General features: G+C 52.7%; 1 protein-coding gene across 1 annotated transcript in view; it reads left to right on the top strand.

Moving 5' to 3' along the window:
• The window catches only part of ADARB2 (adenosine deaminase RNA specific B2 (inactive)), a 527763-nt gene extending 512318 nt beyond the window's left edge, over positions 1 to 15445 (top strand). The window contains exons 9-10 of the mRNA XM_005564500.5: positions 7751 to 7929; positions 9443 to 15445. Of these exons, the coding sequence (XP_005564557.2) occupies positions 7751 to 7929; positions 9443 to 9619 (356 nt within the window). The 3' untranslated portion in view covers positions 9620 to 15445. The remainder of the gene's footprint in view (positions 1 to 7750; positions 7930 to 9442) is intronic.
• Positions 15446 to 16045: the final 600 nt, after the last annotated feature.

Genomic DNA, 16045 nt, shown 5'->3' with positions numbered 1-16045 from the left:
CTCGGCTGTCTCTTAGGCATAAAGTTCCTGGAGATCAGTGGAGGCACAAACCCTCCTGAGAGGACATGCCCGGGCCTCGGCATCCCTGGACGTCACAGCCGTCCCAGCAGAACTCGCACCCGGGACATTCACAGACGGTGCAGCCAGCATGGCCCATCCCACGCCCTGCAGAGCCTGCCTTCCACCCTCTCAGCACCTCCGTCTCAAACCTCCACCCTCTCAGCACCTCCGTCTCAAACCAGTCACGTGAGGGAAGGCGAGGAAAAGCCGCCATGGTCTCTGTGTTTTCAACATTCATATTCCCTTCTGGCTTGCAGGAACCCACAGAATTTTTTTTTTTTTTTTTGAGACAGAGTCTCGCTCTGTCGCCCAGGCTGGAGTGCAGTGGTGCGATCTCAGCTCACTGCAAGCTCCGCCTCCCGGGTTCACGCCATTCTCCTGCCTCAGCCTCCCGAGTAGCTGGGACTACAGGCGCCGCCACCATGCCAGGCTAATTTTTTTATATTTTTAGTAGACACGGGGTTTCACTGTGTTAGCCAGGACGGTCTCGATCTCCTGACCTCGTGATCCACCCGCCTCGGCCTCCCAAAGTGCTGGGATTACAGGCGTGAGCCACCGCACAGGGCTGAACCCACAGAATTTTTTAGGACTATCTCACAGCAGAAAGAACCAGCTTTCCATCCTCAGTTAACCTCACCATCTCCAGCCTCCATAGTACATTTTATGTTTCTTACGGAATGCACCGTATCAAAGCAAGACAGCAGCTGTAAAATTACTGGCAATTATAAAGATGTCCCTATCAATGATAATGAATAAAACGGCATTAATACAGCCTTAGAAGTTAGTTACCCCAAATCCGTAAGTTCACATTAAATGTACCATCTCTACTTCCATTAAAGGCATGTGGGTGTGCGTGAGAGACAGAGAGACCCCACAGCATGCCTGGCCATATAGAAAACTCAGGAGATCCCTGTGATTCCTTTAGCTTTACGAATCTGTGCATGCCCAGATGGCATGCTGTTCCATTCACTCTGCAAAATTAAATGCAGTGCTACCCAGTGACACAGACTTGCCTCACTGCATGTAAAAATTATACTCCTGAAATGTCTTGTGTAAAATTAATTTTGGGAAAGTGAATTACATTGTAAATACAGTTGGCTCGCTATTTAAAGAAATGCTGTAATGTCTCACTTACAAAATGCCTTTTTTAAAAGGTAAATAAGGATTTTCTTCAAGTCAGGTATCTTTTTATAGCTCCGCGAGCCACAGTAAAACTCACTTTCATCCATGAATTGTGGATTCACCTCCCAAGTCCTAGTGATGGTGACGTAACAGGAGTAGTCGTGGTGATCACGGTGGTAGTTGAAGGGTGCTGGTAGGAGTGGTTAATTAACTTGTCAGAGGCCACACTGCTAGTACGTCACAGAAGTGAGTCCAGCTTTTTTCTGCTGCCAGAGCCCACTGCTAACATGACTGTGTGCATTTAGCGAAAAGGTCACACAGTCCCATCGAGTCAATCTCTGCATACCAGACAGCCTGGCAGAATATTCGTGCCAAAGGCTCCGGGAGACCAGCTTATTCCCATACAGATCTGCTCTGAAATATGACAGCTCCCTTAAAAATGTTATCAAAGATGAATGGCCCATATGCTGCATGGTATATTCACAAATTAATAAATGCCAACACATCCCTGAGTTACATACCAGGTTTAACAAGCGTCTGTGAGCGTGGTTCCGTGACAGACGGCTCAGGGAGAAGCTGCTCAGGTAGCGAGGGCGTTATTCCCAAGGCCGCTCGGGCGCAATTACTAAAGAAAATGTGGGCCCGACCCTGCTCACCACCAGGCTACACAGTGTTTCAGGGACACCACCTTTTTTTCCTCATCGTTCCTTGGGCTTCCTACACAAATTTTCAAATCCAAGGTCCTACCCGACAGAGGCCACCCTCACTCAGCAGGTGCACGTGCTGGGTGCCCCATGCGTCTCCAGGTCACTCTGCACACCCAGCCGGTGGCACAGAACTGCTCTCTGGGCAGCTGCAGGCTCCCCACCATCCCAGACCATGAGCCCCACCGGTCCTCATCACACGCAGAAGGCACAGAGGAAAAGAAACAGGTGCGGAGAGAAGCAGCCCACGAGCTGCCACCTGCAAACCCCCCTGTTCTGCGAAGTGTGGGGCCCAGAGTGTGGGGCTGTCCCTCCTCCGCGAAGAGCGCTGCTCACTCCGTCCTTAGACCAGTCCCGAGGTTCACTCCCAGTGGGCTGGACAATGGCCCCACCGATGCCAAGTTCGAATCCCTGAACCTGTAAATTACCTTTTATCTGAAAAAAGGGGTCTTTACAGAGGTGAGTAAACTAAGGATCGTGAGACGGAAGATGATCTGAATTATCTCAGCGGGTCCTGCCTGCAGCCACCTCTGTCCTTAAAAGAGGGAGGCAGGGGAGAGATGGCACATGCAGAGAAGCCGGTGAAGACGCAGGGAGAGACGGGAGCGAAGCCGCCACAAGCCAGGGAGCCCGGGATTGACCAGAGGCTGGGAGAGTCAAGGAGGGTCTCCCCAGAGCCTCTGGAGGGGGTACAGCCCTGCCTGCACCTTCAGACTTCTGGCCTCCAGGGCTATGAGAGGACAGAATTCTGGTCTTTTAAACCACCACATGTGTAGCAATGTGTTACAGAAATCACCTAAAACAAATACAGCCTACAAAAGTACAACGCTCCGTCCATGTGGAAACCACATTAGAACAGACAGTACTGTTCCTGTGTTGCCATTCACTGAAGGCAGGAGGTGCCCAGCGTTCCATGGGGTTAGTTTGGATTTGTCTGAGCTTCTAGATGCCAGAGGTTCACAGGAATGTTGGTCTCACAGGGCAGCCTGCAGAGTGAGAAGCACGGGAGCCCCGTGCAAGCGTGTACGTGTTTGTCCACAGCACTGAGGTTTCTGCGTGTGATTTCTCGGGAGGACGCGTTTCTCGTCAGAGCTCAGCTGGCCTGATGCTCAGGTTTTCTCAGTTCAGACGGCACAGTCTCCATCCTGCGATCGCCACAGGTCTGTTCGCACCTTTTACTGCTGGAGATTCCCTGAAGCCAGGAGACATTTAGGGCTGTGAACTGGGGAAAGGAGGTAGTGCCATGTGTTCTGGGTGGACTGGGTCACTAGGTATGTGCTGCTGTGGTATCTGGAGGAACAGGGTGGGACAGGCCTGAGCAGGTGCCCCTGCAGCTGCAGACGCCCTCTGTCCTTGGGACTCGAGTTCCATCTTCAATCAGCCGATGCCCACTTCAGGAGGAATGAGCCAGGAGTTAACACATTTTCACATTTCCAGCCATAGGAGTTAAAATTAAACACAAGCCAGGCTTTCGTTTCTAGGCCTGAGCACATGTGTCTTCACCTTGTCTGGTTCTGTCTACAACTACTGCTAGCAATGCAATCAGCCTGAGCTAAAGTTTAGCCCTAACACCCTTCAACCCTCGGGAAACCCACTTCTCCATGGCCAGGAATGTGCTCAACAGGAACGCCGTGTGCGAGCAACTGCACCGGCTCCCAGAAGACTCTGCGCATCTTCGTGAAGCACCTGGAAATTGGTGGAAAATTATAAAATCAGTGACCCGTGAGTGGGATCATTCACGTATGAGCAGAAGCCCCCTGAGAAACCAACGGGCTCCCCCAGGTCCAAATAAATAAAACAAAGAAAGGAAGAGCCTGGGATGACCTGATGTCCCAATGCTGGAGTGTCCTCGGGAGACATCCCAGGACAGGGAGTTACCTCCATGAGTGTGATTCGGGCCGCGGGGAAATGGAAAAAGAGTGAAAGCACACGAGGCCACGGCCCTTCCATGTCGGTGAGGAAGAGACGGCCTTCCTGGAGCCTGGACACCTGCTGCGGGAGGGCTGGCCCCGGCGTGGGAAGAGGGCCTGGCTGCTGGCCACACTGGAGAAGGAAACTCCTGGTTCCTCAGAGCAAGCAGGTCGCTCCTGACGGCACTTCCCCTCACCATGAGGGATCTGTCCCACGGAGAGAGTCATTAACGGCAAAACCTAATGGTGAGACTGACATGAGCATCCGTGTGTCTTTGTACATGAGACTCAGGGATCTGGGCCACGGTTCCCACTCCGTGGGCGTGATCAGCTGCAGATGTTAGTTACAGCGAAGTCAGAAACGACTGTCGGTGTGAATATTCAGGAAAACATCCCAACACTATCTCTCCATGGAAGGTTTATTTAAAAAAAAAAAAAAAAAAAAAAAAGACAAGAAGGTAGAAGAAAAAAGGACTGCTATTCTTCTAGGCTGCCTTGGGAAGTTTTTCTCTTGCCGGCAGAACACAGAGGGGAACGGACCCTTCCCTAGAAGCTCAAAGTGTAAGCACACTGCCCTGTCCCCTGCAGAGGACAAATAAAGGGAACAGAATGTGTTTGCCGTGAAAGGAACTCTGACCTTTGCTTGTTGGTCGGTTCCTCCATTCCCTGGTGATTGTAACTAAGTTGGAAACGTTCCCTGTGATCTAACTAGAAACATTTTTGATCTGTGTGACTTGGAGAGCACGAAACAAACTGCAGCTGGCCTTCAAATCCTCCTTCCGATGAAGACAACAGCATTCCTAGCCTGGGTGCTCCAAAATGTGCTCCCATTTGCCTGATTTGATCTTCACATCACCTCGTGAAGCAGAGAAGTCACCTGTCACAGAGTGGTAAGTGGAGGATGACCTTGGGCCACGGGACTCACACCGCCTAGAACTCCAGCCACCTGGTTCCTGGCCAGTGGGAGAGGCCCCTGGGGTGCATTTTCCACCTCTGGGGTCAGGGACAGGCTTGGATATTGAAGATTGCTCCTGGGTTTACGGCACTTTCTATGTTAAATAGTAGTCTGTGGGGCTGTTGTAGTTAGAACTGGATGATTTGCAGTGTGATTTTCGTCATCACAGGTGAGCTGAGATGTTATTTACAGCAGGTGCCATCCTCCCTGTGCACACTCGGACACATGGGACCACACCCTGGCAAGGAGAAGCCCCCGTGCAAGGTTGGACCCCGTGGCCCACCCGCCAGCTCCTTCCTTCCTCCCACCGCGTGTGGAGCAGTGCACATGCTGGGTTCACACCCACGTCCTCACAGTTGCCTTCCCAGAAGTGTTCGGGCCTCATCATGGCTGGCAGACGGGAGTGTTGGGAGGAAGCCCCATCAGATGGCAGCCAGCCAAGGACCAGCAACAATTTGCCCACGCTGTCCTCCACAAAGAGAAGGGAGATGGGCCCAGACCAGAGCCAGGGTGTCCTGACAAGGAACCAGGAGGTCGTGTGCAGACCTCAGGCTCCCAAGGCTTTCCTCTGAGTTCAGACTTTGCAGCTCAGCGCCTCAGTGGTTGATCCTGACAGTCATGGAGACCAGAGGGATGGGAGCAGGAGAAGGAGGGGAGACCACCTGGTGATGCGAGCGGGAGGGGGAGGGGAGGCCGCCTGATGACGGGAGCGGGAAGGGGAGGGGAGGCCACCCAGCGCACACAGATCAGGGCAGTGACTGCCTCTCCCAGTTCCTGGTCATCCCTGACCTTGGCAGCTGGCTCCCCCTGCCCAGGCGGCCCCTGCCCAGTAGGACGGCCACAGCGGCCAACAGGCCAGATTGTCCCTCCTGGCTCTCAGTGGCAGCTGTCACCATGGATCACTTGAAGGAAAAAGGAAGAGCTGACGTGAACGGGATTCACTTGGTGTCCCACACTGCCCATCCAAGGCCGGCAGAAGCTCACCAGGTCACTTTCGAGGTGGGTGGGGTGGGACGTCTGCTCGGTCTGTCCACAGAGCTCAGGTTTGTGGATGAAGCTGAGAGCAGCAGAGGATCTGGGGTCTGTGGCTGTGCAGCTCAGTAGTGAGTGGGTCTTCCCCTGAATTTAAATGAAGCCAGGTTCCAGGAAGGTGTCATGAGCTGTGCTGCCACATGACATGGGGACAGCTTCCTCCCGGGAGTCTGCTATGGCCGGATACCACTCGCACCATGCTCAGCCCACCAGGTCTTTGCTCTCAGACGAATCCTGACACCTGGGCCTCTCTACCGGGGGACCTGAGGAGGCACTTGGGTGGCCTGGATGCAATACCCTGGCCAAGACGCCAAGTTCTTCTCTGCAGGCACTGCTGTCTTGCGTGATACATGATGGGCCCCCGAGAGCTCAGGGGCCCCGCTCCCCTCCGAGCACCGCAGGACCGCAGGCCAGGAAGGCAGGCAGGGCTGGAGAGGCAGAGCTGAACTGCGAGGAGACATGAATGAGAAGGAGATGCCCAGGCAGCTGGGCTTGGGGAACGCATCGGGTAGGAGGTCCTGCAGGTGCCACGGGAGGTGGGAGATTCAGGAGGAATGAATGGAGCAAGGGATCCTGGGTTATAAACCAAGACTCTCAACGCCACTGCTGTGAGCAGGAGCCTGGACTCCCTGCCGACTCACTTTTGTGTGAACCACGCGTCTTCCTGTGAGACTGAGCAGAGACAGGGCCAAACAGCACATACCTCCCCGCACTGCCCGTGGATGTCTGAGGGCCACGTCTACCATGCCGGGGCCATGAGGAAGCCCTGGGTGTGGGAAGCATCGGACTATGTCTCTGGGGCGCTGCCTCTGGCCTCCTGCAGCCTGTATTCCTCTGATGCCTTCCCCACTCCGAGGGTCACATTGCCAAATGCAGCCTTCAGAAGGGACTGAAAGAGACAATGAACTGGGGGGGGGGGGGCTCAGCTGCACCTGAATCTCATGTGATGGAATCCTCAGGCCGTCACAGGGCAGGGTCTCGGTAGATGCCCCCTGGGGTTTCCAGACATCTCGTGGCAGCATCTCCAGAAGCCCTAATCAGCACAGGAGCACCTCAAGGAGTTAGGGCTGGGGCCACAGTTGGAAGCCAGAAAGTGCCCCACCCCCAGCTGCAAAGCAGCTGCCACCCCAGAGTGGAGACCTCCTCAACACCCCTCTGCAGGGTGAGCCGGGCTGCAAGGACTGTGTGGTCCAGGTTAAAATCCAAGCACACAAGGGGCAACACATTTGAAACCAGGACTTCCCTGAAGACGCCGGCTCTCTCTGGACAGGACCAGCATTGTAGGCGTGCAGCCCTGCAGCTCACACAGGCACCTGAGCTCAGACAAACCCGCGCTTGGTTTAATGCTCCACTGTCCTCTAGAAATTCTTCGCAACTTTCTAACAAAAGGCCCCATATTTCCACTTTGCACTGAGTCTCAAACACTCTGTAGCCAGTGCTGTTTCGGGATCACATTGCAGATCAACTGATCCTACACTCGTTTCTGTCTTGTTTTTATCGTTGTTTTGTTTTGTTTTTCTCATCAGCTAAACTGTAAGCCCGAGGGTGCCAGGGAGCTGCCTGCTGCTTAGGAGCCCCAGTGTTTAGCCTCCAGGAGAGCTGGGCCTACAGAGGTGCCCATAAACACGCTCTCAGATCACTTCCACGTGGCTCTGCTCATTCATTCACTCCACAAATATTTATAGAAAGGGAGGGAGTCTGGAGGAGCTTTATTATCGCCAGACTATTAAAATCTTTTCGATTAGAAGGTTGACGCAGGCGCAGCAATGCCGTGGACCTGAGGCAGCCACCACGGTCCTGCCCGATTTGCAGCCTCCGCCAGTCCTGAGGATGAAAAGGGAGGACGGTGTGCGTGGGAATATCTCCTCCCGCTCGCACACAGGCTCCGTTTCCCCGCAGCTGCCCTGGGGGGAGCCCCGTGTGGGGCCAGGAATGTTAACGCCGCCTTTGCCCATCTCCCCTGACAGGCGTGAGTGACGCCGAGGCGCGCCAGCCGGGGAAGTCGCCCCCCTTCAGCGTGAACTGGGTCGTGGGCAGCGTGGACCTGGAGATTATCAACACCACCACGGGGCGGAGGAGCTGCGGGGGCCCCTCCCGGCTCTGCAAGCACGTGCTGTCTGCGCGGTGGGCGCGGCTGTACGGCAGGGTAGGTCGCACCCATCCTTGGAGGGAAACGGGGCCCAGCCAGACCCTGGCTCCAGCCCTGAGCAAGCCCCCGGGAGAGGCCACCACTTGGTCTGCAGGGAGCGAGAGGCAGGACACAAAACCCAGCGCCCCTCAAGTGTCCTCTTCCCACTGCCCAGGCCAGCAGCGTTTCCCCCGTAGGCTAGAGACCCCGCTGCCCCAGGCACCGCCCCCAGACCAGCCTGGAGCTGCGGAAGCAGGAAACGAGCTCATTGCTGAACCCCTGACGTCACCGGGCACGGCACCGCCTGCTTCACTCCGGGTGTCACAGGAGCAGCTCCTGGGGACTTTTGAAGTCGACACTATTCCCGGTTTAGATATCAGGAAACTGACACTCAGAAAAAATGTGTAATTTCCCCAAAATTTCACAGGAAATGAATCTCAGGATTAGAATTTCTCCCCAACCCCAAAGCCCAAGCATTTCCACGACATCAGCGATTAGGAGCAAGCTTTCTCCTTCACAGGCAAGGATAACGGCAACAGTTCTGGATTTTAAATCAAAATCCACATTGGTATGCGTTTGCAGCATAGACTGTGACCAAAAACAACCAATAACAGAAAAACCAGCCAACACATAAAAAATGCCTCGCTCATTTTTCCGTACTTTTTAATCCAAGCAATGACTCCAAGCCGGAATAATAGTGTTGTCGATTTGTCAACTGGTAGAGCAGGGTAGGCATACTGACACCTAAAATAAACGTTTTCGCCAGCTTAGAGGACACTCAGAATTGTACATATTAGTTCTGAGCTTGGCCAAGGCGCCCAGTATCCTGCAGCTCTCAGTCTCTGTCCTGTCCGCTCAGTGGCACTGCCCGGGTCTCCCTTCTCCTGGAGACTGGGAAGGTCAGGGAAGCATCTATGCCGTCCTGCTGAACAAAAGGGCCCTCTCCTCTTGCACGTGCTCGAGGTGACCCCCCCATCAGTGCCTCCCTGGAAGACCCGCTGTGGGATTCGGAGCTCCCCCACAGCCCCGTCCTCCTCCCTCCTGGCCTCCCTGCCCTGTGGTGGGGGGATCAGAGCTGCATTTGATCCCTGTCTTGTATTGCTGCTAAGCTTTGCCTGGCACACCTCAGAAAGCTAACAGAGGAATCGCCCCAGCTCCATCATCCTCCTGCTCGGCCAACAGCATGACTCTCGCCGGCCTGCTCCCTGCCCACTGTGATGCTGTTTGAGCTCCCACCGTCCCCCTCCATCCCCCACCCCACCTGGAGCCCCTGCACAGTGTTCATATTTTTAATAGCAGTCAAGTTTACCCACTCACTGATCGTTCAGACGTCGAATGAAGCGGGTTTCCTCGATGACTGGGTTTCCTGTGGAATAGCGGGAGGACCTGGTCACGGTTGCTCTCTGTAATAGTGGGAGAAAGAAAGGCAAAAGGCCAAGGCCAAGAGCTGATGCCTGGCGTGTAAAACTCACTTGGCGGAAGCTCCTTTTCTGCTGGTGTCTGATTGGCTCTTTCTCCTTCTTGTCTGCAGCTGAGCACACGGACACCTAGCCCCGGAGACACACCCTCCATGTACTGTGAGGCCAAGCTGGGGGCGCACACCTACCAGTCTGTGAAACAGCAGCTGTTCAAGGCCTTTCAGAAGGCTGGCCTGGGCACCTGGGTGAGGAAACCGCCAGAGCAGCAGCAGTTTCTACTGACTCTCTAGGCTGCGGGCTCCTGGCTGCTGGAGCTGAGCGGGACGTTGGAGGGACTGGGCCGTGTCTGGGGGGCGACGCAGCGGGTTGGCCGGTTCCCTGCATTCGTTTTCCTTTGGTGTTCCAGAAACACGCGCGTGTGCAATGTTTGGACAAGCAACCAGACTGGAATTCAGAACATGCCTCTTCCCAGATCGCTGGCCCCAGAACCATGTTCCCCACACCCAGGGGCACACGTGCTGTTGAGTTAGCACCAACTCTTCCTGTGGCGTCCGAGGGAAGGGCTCCATTCAGGCAAGGGGGCTTAGCTGCGGCCTTGGAAGGCGGCACCGACGCATCGCCAGGCAGGAGTGAGCCTCAGGCCCTGTCCCTGCACCCCACCCCTGCGTGCGCCTCTCGGCGACGTTGGGGTCTAACAAGCACAGCTTTAGGGGGGCACATGAAGATAAGTCACAAGCGAAGAGAAAAGCCATGCCCACCCCAGCCCCAGAGAAACCAATAAGAATCCTCTATTATTTTCATTATTCATTTCGGTTTTTATACTCCACCTCCTTTCAAAAAATATTTAAGATGCACGACATTACCGAACACCTAAAATAGAACCAGAGAAACAAAAGCCATTCCCGCAAAGTGAAGGAAGAGGTCCCAAAGCCCCCGTGAGGCAGAGTTAAGACCTGTGATGTGGGGAGCCTGGAAACACCTGGCCCACTCGCGCTGTAGAGGTAGGGAGCCTGGAAACACCTGGCCCACTCGCGCTACAGAGGTAGGGAGCCTGGAAACACCCAGCCCAGGCGCGCTGCAGAGGTGGGGAGCCTGGAAACACCCAGCCCACGCACGCTGCAAAGCCACCCACGCCTGTTCAGTCCATCACCATGTTTGGTTTATGGTGGCCGATACTGAGAGCCACTGAGGTCTGTGTTGTGTAAGGGTTAGCTACCACCCTATAACCTCCCTACCAGGTAATAAGGAGATGAAGTCTTTAATCAAAGTCTGACTTTTTAACTAAATTTTCATTAGAAAGCAAGCATAAAATAAAATTCAAAACAACCTTTACCTTCAGCTTGAGAGGCTACCAGCTCTCCGCTCTTTCAGATTCTCCAATCAACAGCTTGCAGGACAAGACCCCAAAAAAGTTCAGCTGTCAAAAAATGTAAGAGGCAGGATTCTGTGACCCTCAGAGAAGGCTTCCAACATGAGAGACCTTCAGCTCACAGTGGAGATGGGACACAGGGGCTTTAGCCCACAGCGTCATCCCTGAGAACCAAGGCGCTGTATTCATACAGGGGTCAGGCTCTTTTCCAAGTATCTTTACGTAATCCATGTGCCTCGAGTTGCTGTCCATCTCATCACCGATAACTTATTTCTAACATTTATCATGCTAGGTAGCCAGTCTCTCATTTCTCCAATTTAAAAAATCCATCTCTGAAATTCATGACGGTGATGGCAGATGGCAAAGCATGGTGGTGTCCACCTCCGGATGCTGGTGTCCACCTCCGGATGCTGGTGTCCACCTCTGGATGCTGGTGTCCACCTCTGGAGTGTGGGCTTCCTGGAAATAATCCCAGCTGACCACCCCAGAAAGTGCAAGAATAACATCGTGCTGTACATAGTCGAGTGCTATAAATTACAGTTATCATAATGAGAAGGCAGAAATGAAACTGAGTTGTAGCTATTTGTTACAAGATAATAAGAAGTAGGGATATTAGTATGGAAATAGAAACTTTTCCTGGGATTTAAAATAAGGCCAAATTTATCAGTCGAGTTTTTTAGAAAAGAAAACAGGCACTGGAGTAGGCAACTTCAAGATAAAGTTTCAAAAGATATGAGAACATTTTTTCAAATAAAGGACTCATACTAATATTTTATAAAAATCGCAAAAATAAATGAAATCTTAATTCAGTGCAAAAGCTAAGCTCAAACGACCAGTTTCTATTAAGTTCTGGTAACTTGACATCACTAAGATGAAGCTTAGAGAACTGAGTCAAGAGGCAATGGGAGACTCAGACGTTCGCAGCCGTCAGAAGCGAGCACTCCCCTGAACGTGTGGGAGCACGACCAGCTCCTGGCTAAAGTCTCTGACCCAGGCCTCAAATCACCTTCATCTGAGATGTTGGCTAGAGAAGCGTATGATGCTTTCCCCCAATGGGCTCCAAATCACACTGTTTCTGCAGGGTCTGATTCACGGGACTCGGAAAGTGCTCAGCCACCCAGTGACCAGCACCATGAAGCCGCACCTGTGGGGTTGGGATTCGTGTTGTCTCAGGCACTGACCTTCCAGAAACAACTCAGACTTTACTGAAATATCGACATCTACATTGGAGAAAGCCACACATTAATTCCACGCTACCCACTAGTACAAGTGTGTGGATTCGTTTATTAAGTCCACAGGAGACTCCATGGAAGGAGAGATTAAAGCTCTTCAGAGAAGGTTGATAGCAAGAGAAGAGTTTCCAAAGCAGCCAGAAGTGAGTTTGAGGTGCTGGAGCTTTTCCATGGAGGGATCTGTCAGAGGAGATGTGGGCTGCAGTGGGGACCCCTTGTAAGGAGAGGAGGGTCCCAGGCCCTGGGTAGTGAAAGGAGAAGGAAGTCGAGGCAGTCAGGGGTGACCCCACATGCGGGAAGCATGCCACACCAGATCACGCCACACACAGGTTGCTCCCAACTGGCAGGGCCTGAGGATTCCACAGCCCCAGGAGTGCCTGGAAGACCCCGGTCCCAGGATTCCCACAGCCGCAGCTATGCTTGGAGGGGCCAGGTCCCAGGATTCCCACAGCCCCAAGAGTTTCTGGAAAAGCTGGGTCCCAGGATTCCTACAGCCCCAGGTGTGCCTGGAAGACCCAGGTCCCAGAATTCCTACAGCCCCAGATGGGCCTGGAGGGGCTGTGCCACCTCTGCAGAGATAGAAAGGCTGGTGTTGATGCCTGAGGATTTTGCCCTTGGGTCCAGGTCAGAACATCCCAGCACCACTCTTAGGCCAGGTCTGCCCTGCAGTTTTGACCGCTGAATTGGTCTTAAGAGTGGCCACGCACCCCCCTCCAAATGAGGGGGCAAGACACAAGTAGGGGACGGGTCACTTTCTGTCACCCTGAAAATACACTGGGCACAACACAATGGGGGCTGATGAAGTCAGGCCGGCCCCTCCGAGTCCACTTCAAAATCACAGCCCGGCTCCCCCACACTTCCCACCACCTGACACCACCGAGCCCCTTGCTTCAGATTTTCTGTGGTCTATATTCATGCCTGCTTAGGCCCCCTACAAAAGTCCTCATAAAACCAACGCCACCTTTATCTGCCTCCAAAACACATACTGCTTTCCCATCGGGAAGATCAGCAATGTGGTTTCCTGCCTGGTTCTTAGTCAAAAAGTCAGTATGTGGTGGTTTCCGGAATTTTGCAGGACTGAGCGGCAGGGAACAGCTGCACACCAGCAGACTCTGCCGTCCACCTCCAGTCTCGGTTTCGCAGCCGTGTGTGATGTCAAGGGATGGATGGAGTTAGGGTTTCCATTGGTTTTGTTTTTGCCGAGGAAAGGATGTGCGGGTCGATAGCTATTGTTTCCTTTCCATTCCTGCGATTCTCTTTACATCTGTATATATCTATCACACCATGCTGACTTTGTGATGAGTCCTGTTCCTCAGAAATGTCAAGCTGGGTTCCTTGTCAAAGAAACACACAGCTCCTATTTCTCCACTTTTCAAAGAAACACACAGCTCATATTTCTCCACCTCATTTTGTTTTCACAGGGAGCTTTTCTTATCAACAAAGTCACATGCTTTTTTTTGATATAGTGTTTACCACATCTGGAGAGCCATAAACAGTAAATACAGAGGATATCAATGCCCAGAATAGTTAGAGTATTTTGATGAAATCCTATTTTTAGATGATAAATTTCAAGATGTGTCTATAGTATATTGTTTAAAACAAAGACATTTGAGACGTACATAAAGTAGACATTTTTAATTTAGGGAAACTTATATGCCCTTTTATAAGAAGCCATTCTAATAAAATAATCTGACTACTTGGCCCAAAATACAGTAAGTATCAATTTCTAACGGAGACCAAAGGGAAGCTGAGAGCCTTTCTTTTTATGTACTGCTGTTGGATCGCTGAGGCCGCCTCTTGTAACGCCCGACAGAACCGGCGAGGCTCTGTGGGCTTCCCGCGGCCCTCAGGGAGGCTGCAGAGGCCCCTCGTCCACATCAGGAGGCCGCCGTCCCACACCCCCCCAAAGCCTGTCCTCGCCTGCGGTTTTTGCAGAGCTCGCAGTTGGAGGTGGAAATTTAGAAGCTCTGTGTTGCAGGCGAGGCCGTAGCACCCCCAGGCAGCTCTTAGCAGGGACAGACCAATCCCGTCTCGCTGGTATTTTAGGGTCTTTTGGTATTTTGCCACCGTGTGGGGCTAGGCAGGCGGCTGCAGGACATGGCACGGGCCTCACCACTGCATGAGCAGGGCTGTTTCTGGCAACGCTGGGCTGCTGGTGGCTCCTGTCAAACTTCTCCCAAATTTTGAATCTGAGAAAGTGAAGGAAGGATGGTGGGGAAGTGAGGAGGCAGGAGCAGAGGCCACAGGGGACCAAAGATGTGGTGAAGACAGAGGGAGCTTCCTTCTCAGGCTGTTTCAGGGAAGCCTGAGAGGCGGCTGGCACCACCTTCCGCTCACTCTCCCCTCAGCCACTTCACTTCCCTTCTTGCCCCTTTCTCTTCTCCCTGCCTCTTCTCTTTCTTGCTGTCTTGTTAGTCCCTGTCCCAAAGCTCCTGGCTCCTTTGTTCTGCTGCCATGGCCCCCACCCAGGAGGAGGTCGTCTTAGGCACCATCCCCACCAAGGGATCCACGCAGCAGGTTCATGCTGGGGCTGGGGGAGCCCCGTTGGGTTCCTATGTGGCAGGTTCATGCTGGGGCTGGGGGAGCCTCGCTGGGTTCCTATGTGGCAGGTTCATGCTGGGGCTGGGGGAGCCCCGTTGGGTTCCTATGTGGCAGGTTCATGCTGGGGCTGCGGGAGCCTCGCTGGGTTCCTAGGCAGCAGTTTCATGCTCAAGGCTAGGGAAGCCCTGCTGGGTTCCTGACGCCTTGTGCACAGGGAGTCACTGTAGTCATTTTTGGACTCTCCTAAATGTGTCCACGTGATCTGACCTCCCACCAGAAGGAACACTAGTGGCCACATCTCTAGACATCTGTTTACTTTTTTGAGACCGGCTTATGAGACTGGCTAATTTTGTATTTTTGGTAGAGATGGGGTCTCGCCATGTTGCCCAGGCTGGTCTCAAACTCCTGGCCTCAAGCGATCTGCCCACCTTGGCCTCCCAGAGTGCTGGGATTACAGGCATGAGCCACCGTGCCGACCTCTAGAGATGCACACGAAACAGTATCGCCCCTGCGGGAACCATAGGCAGATCGAACCCTGGTGAGAGGAACACTTTATTTCCCAACTCATCATCCTAAAGCCGAGGCTAGAGGGATGAGCAACCCCTAAACACCAAGGCAAGATCACCTGGGTCCCAGGGCCTCTTTTCACACAGGCCCGAGATTTCTATCTCTCTGCAGTTTATGCATCGGTAAAAAAAATCTCTCCCAGCGCACCCCGTTAGTTTTCAGCATTTTGTAAGCAAAATGAACTTAATACATAGTAATTCTAATTGAAGGTATGTACATAATAAAAGCATGATTGAATGGCAATATTGTATCAATGGATGTACATTTGTAATATTTGTAAAAAAAAATCCAAAACCTTAAAATATGAATTTACATATGTTAATTTGCCTTTAAGTTCTGTAAATTGCACTTCAGTGATATCTGATAAGTGAATGTTTCTGTTAAGTGAATAAAAATATTAAGTAAAATTGTTCTTTCCTGGGTTGTTGGGCGTTTTTCATCAAGCAAAGTTCTGGGGGTCTCAAGACTATATAACGTGTCCAGCCACCCCAAAGAAGGGACACAATTGGCTCTAAAACCTTTTCCTGGCTGGGCATGGTGGCTCATGCCTGGAGTCCCAGCACTTTGGGAGGTAGAGGCAGGCAGATCACGAGGTCAGGAGATCGAGACCAGCCTGACCAACATGGTGAAACCAATCTATACTAAAATACAAAAAATTAGCCCGGCGCGGTGGCATGCACCTGTAATCCCAGCTACTCGAGGCTGAGGCAGGGGAATCGTTTGAACCCAGGAGGCGGAGGTTGCAGTGAGCCGAGATCCGGCCTCTGCACTCCAGCCTGGTGACAGAGTGAGACTCCATCTCAAAACAAACAAACAAAACCTTTTCCTTTTTATAACAGTTACATCAATTAGTGGCCTCTGCCTGAGCAGCAGTTACTAGCCCGACATTAGCCTTACAGATTTACTGTGAATGAACTTGTTCTAATAGCACAGGGCCGGAAGTGAAAAGAGCTGCCTTCAAGCCTTAAGCCCGCTTCTCATTAACTGCATAAAATGAACTAATCACT

The sequence above is a fragment of the Macaca fascicularis genome, chromosome 9, assembly GCF_037993035.2.
Source record: "Macaca fascicularis isolate 582-1 chromosome 9, T2T-MFA8v1.1".
NCBI lineage: Eukaryota > Metazoa > Chordata > Mammalia > Primates > Cercopithecidae > Macaca > Macaca fascicularis.
The sequence above is the reverse complement of the archived record's forward strand: the minus strand, read 5'-3'. Positions and strand labels throughout refer to the sequence as shown.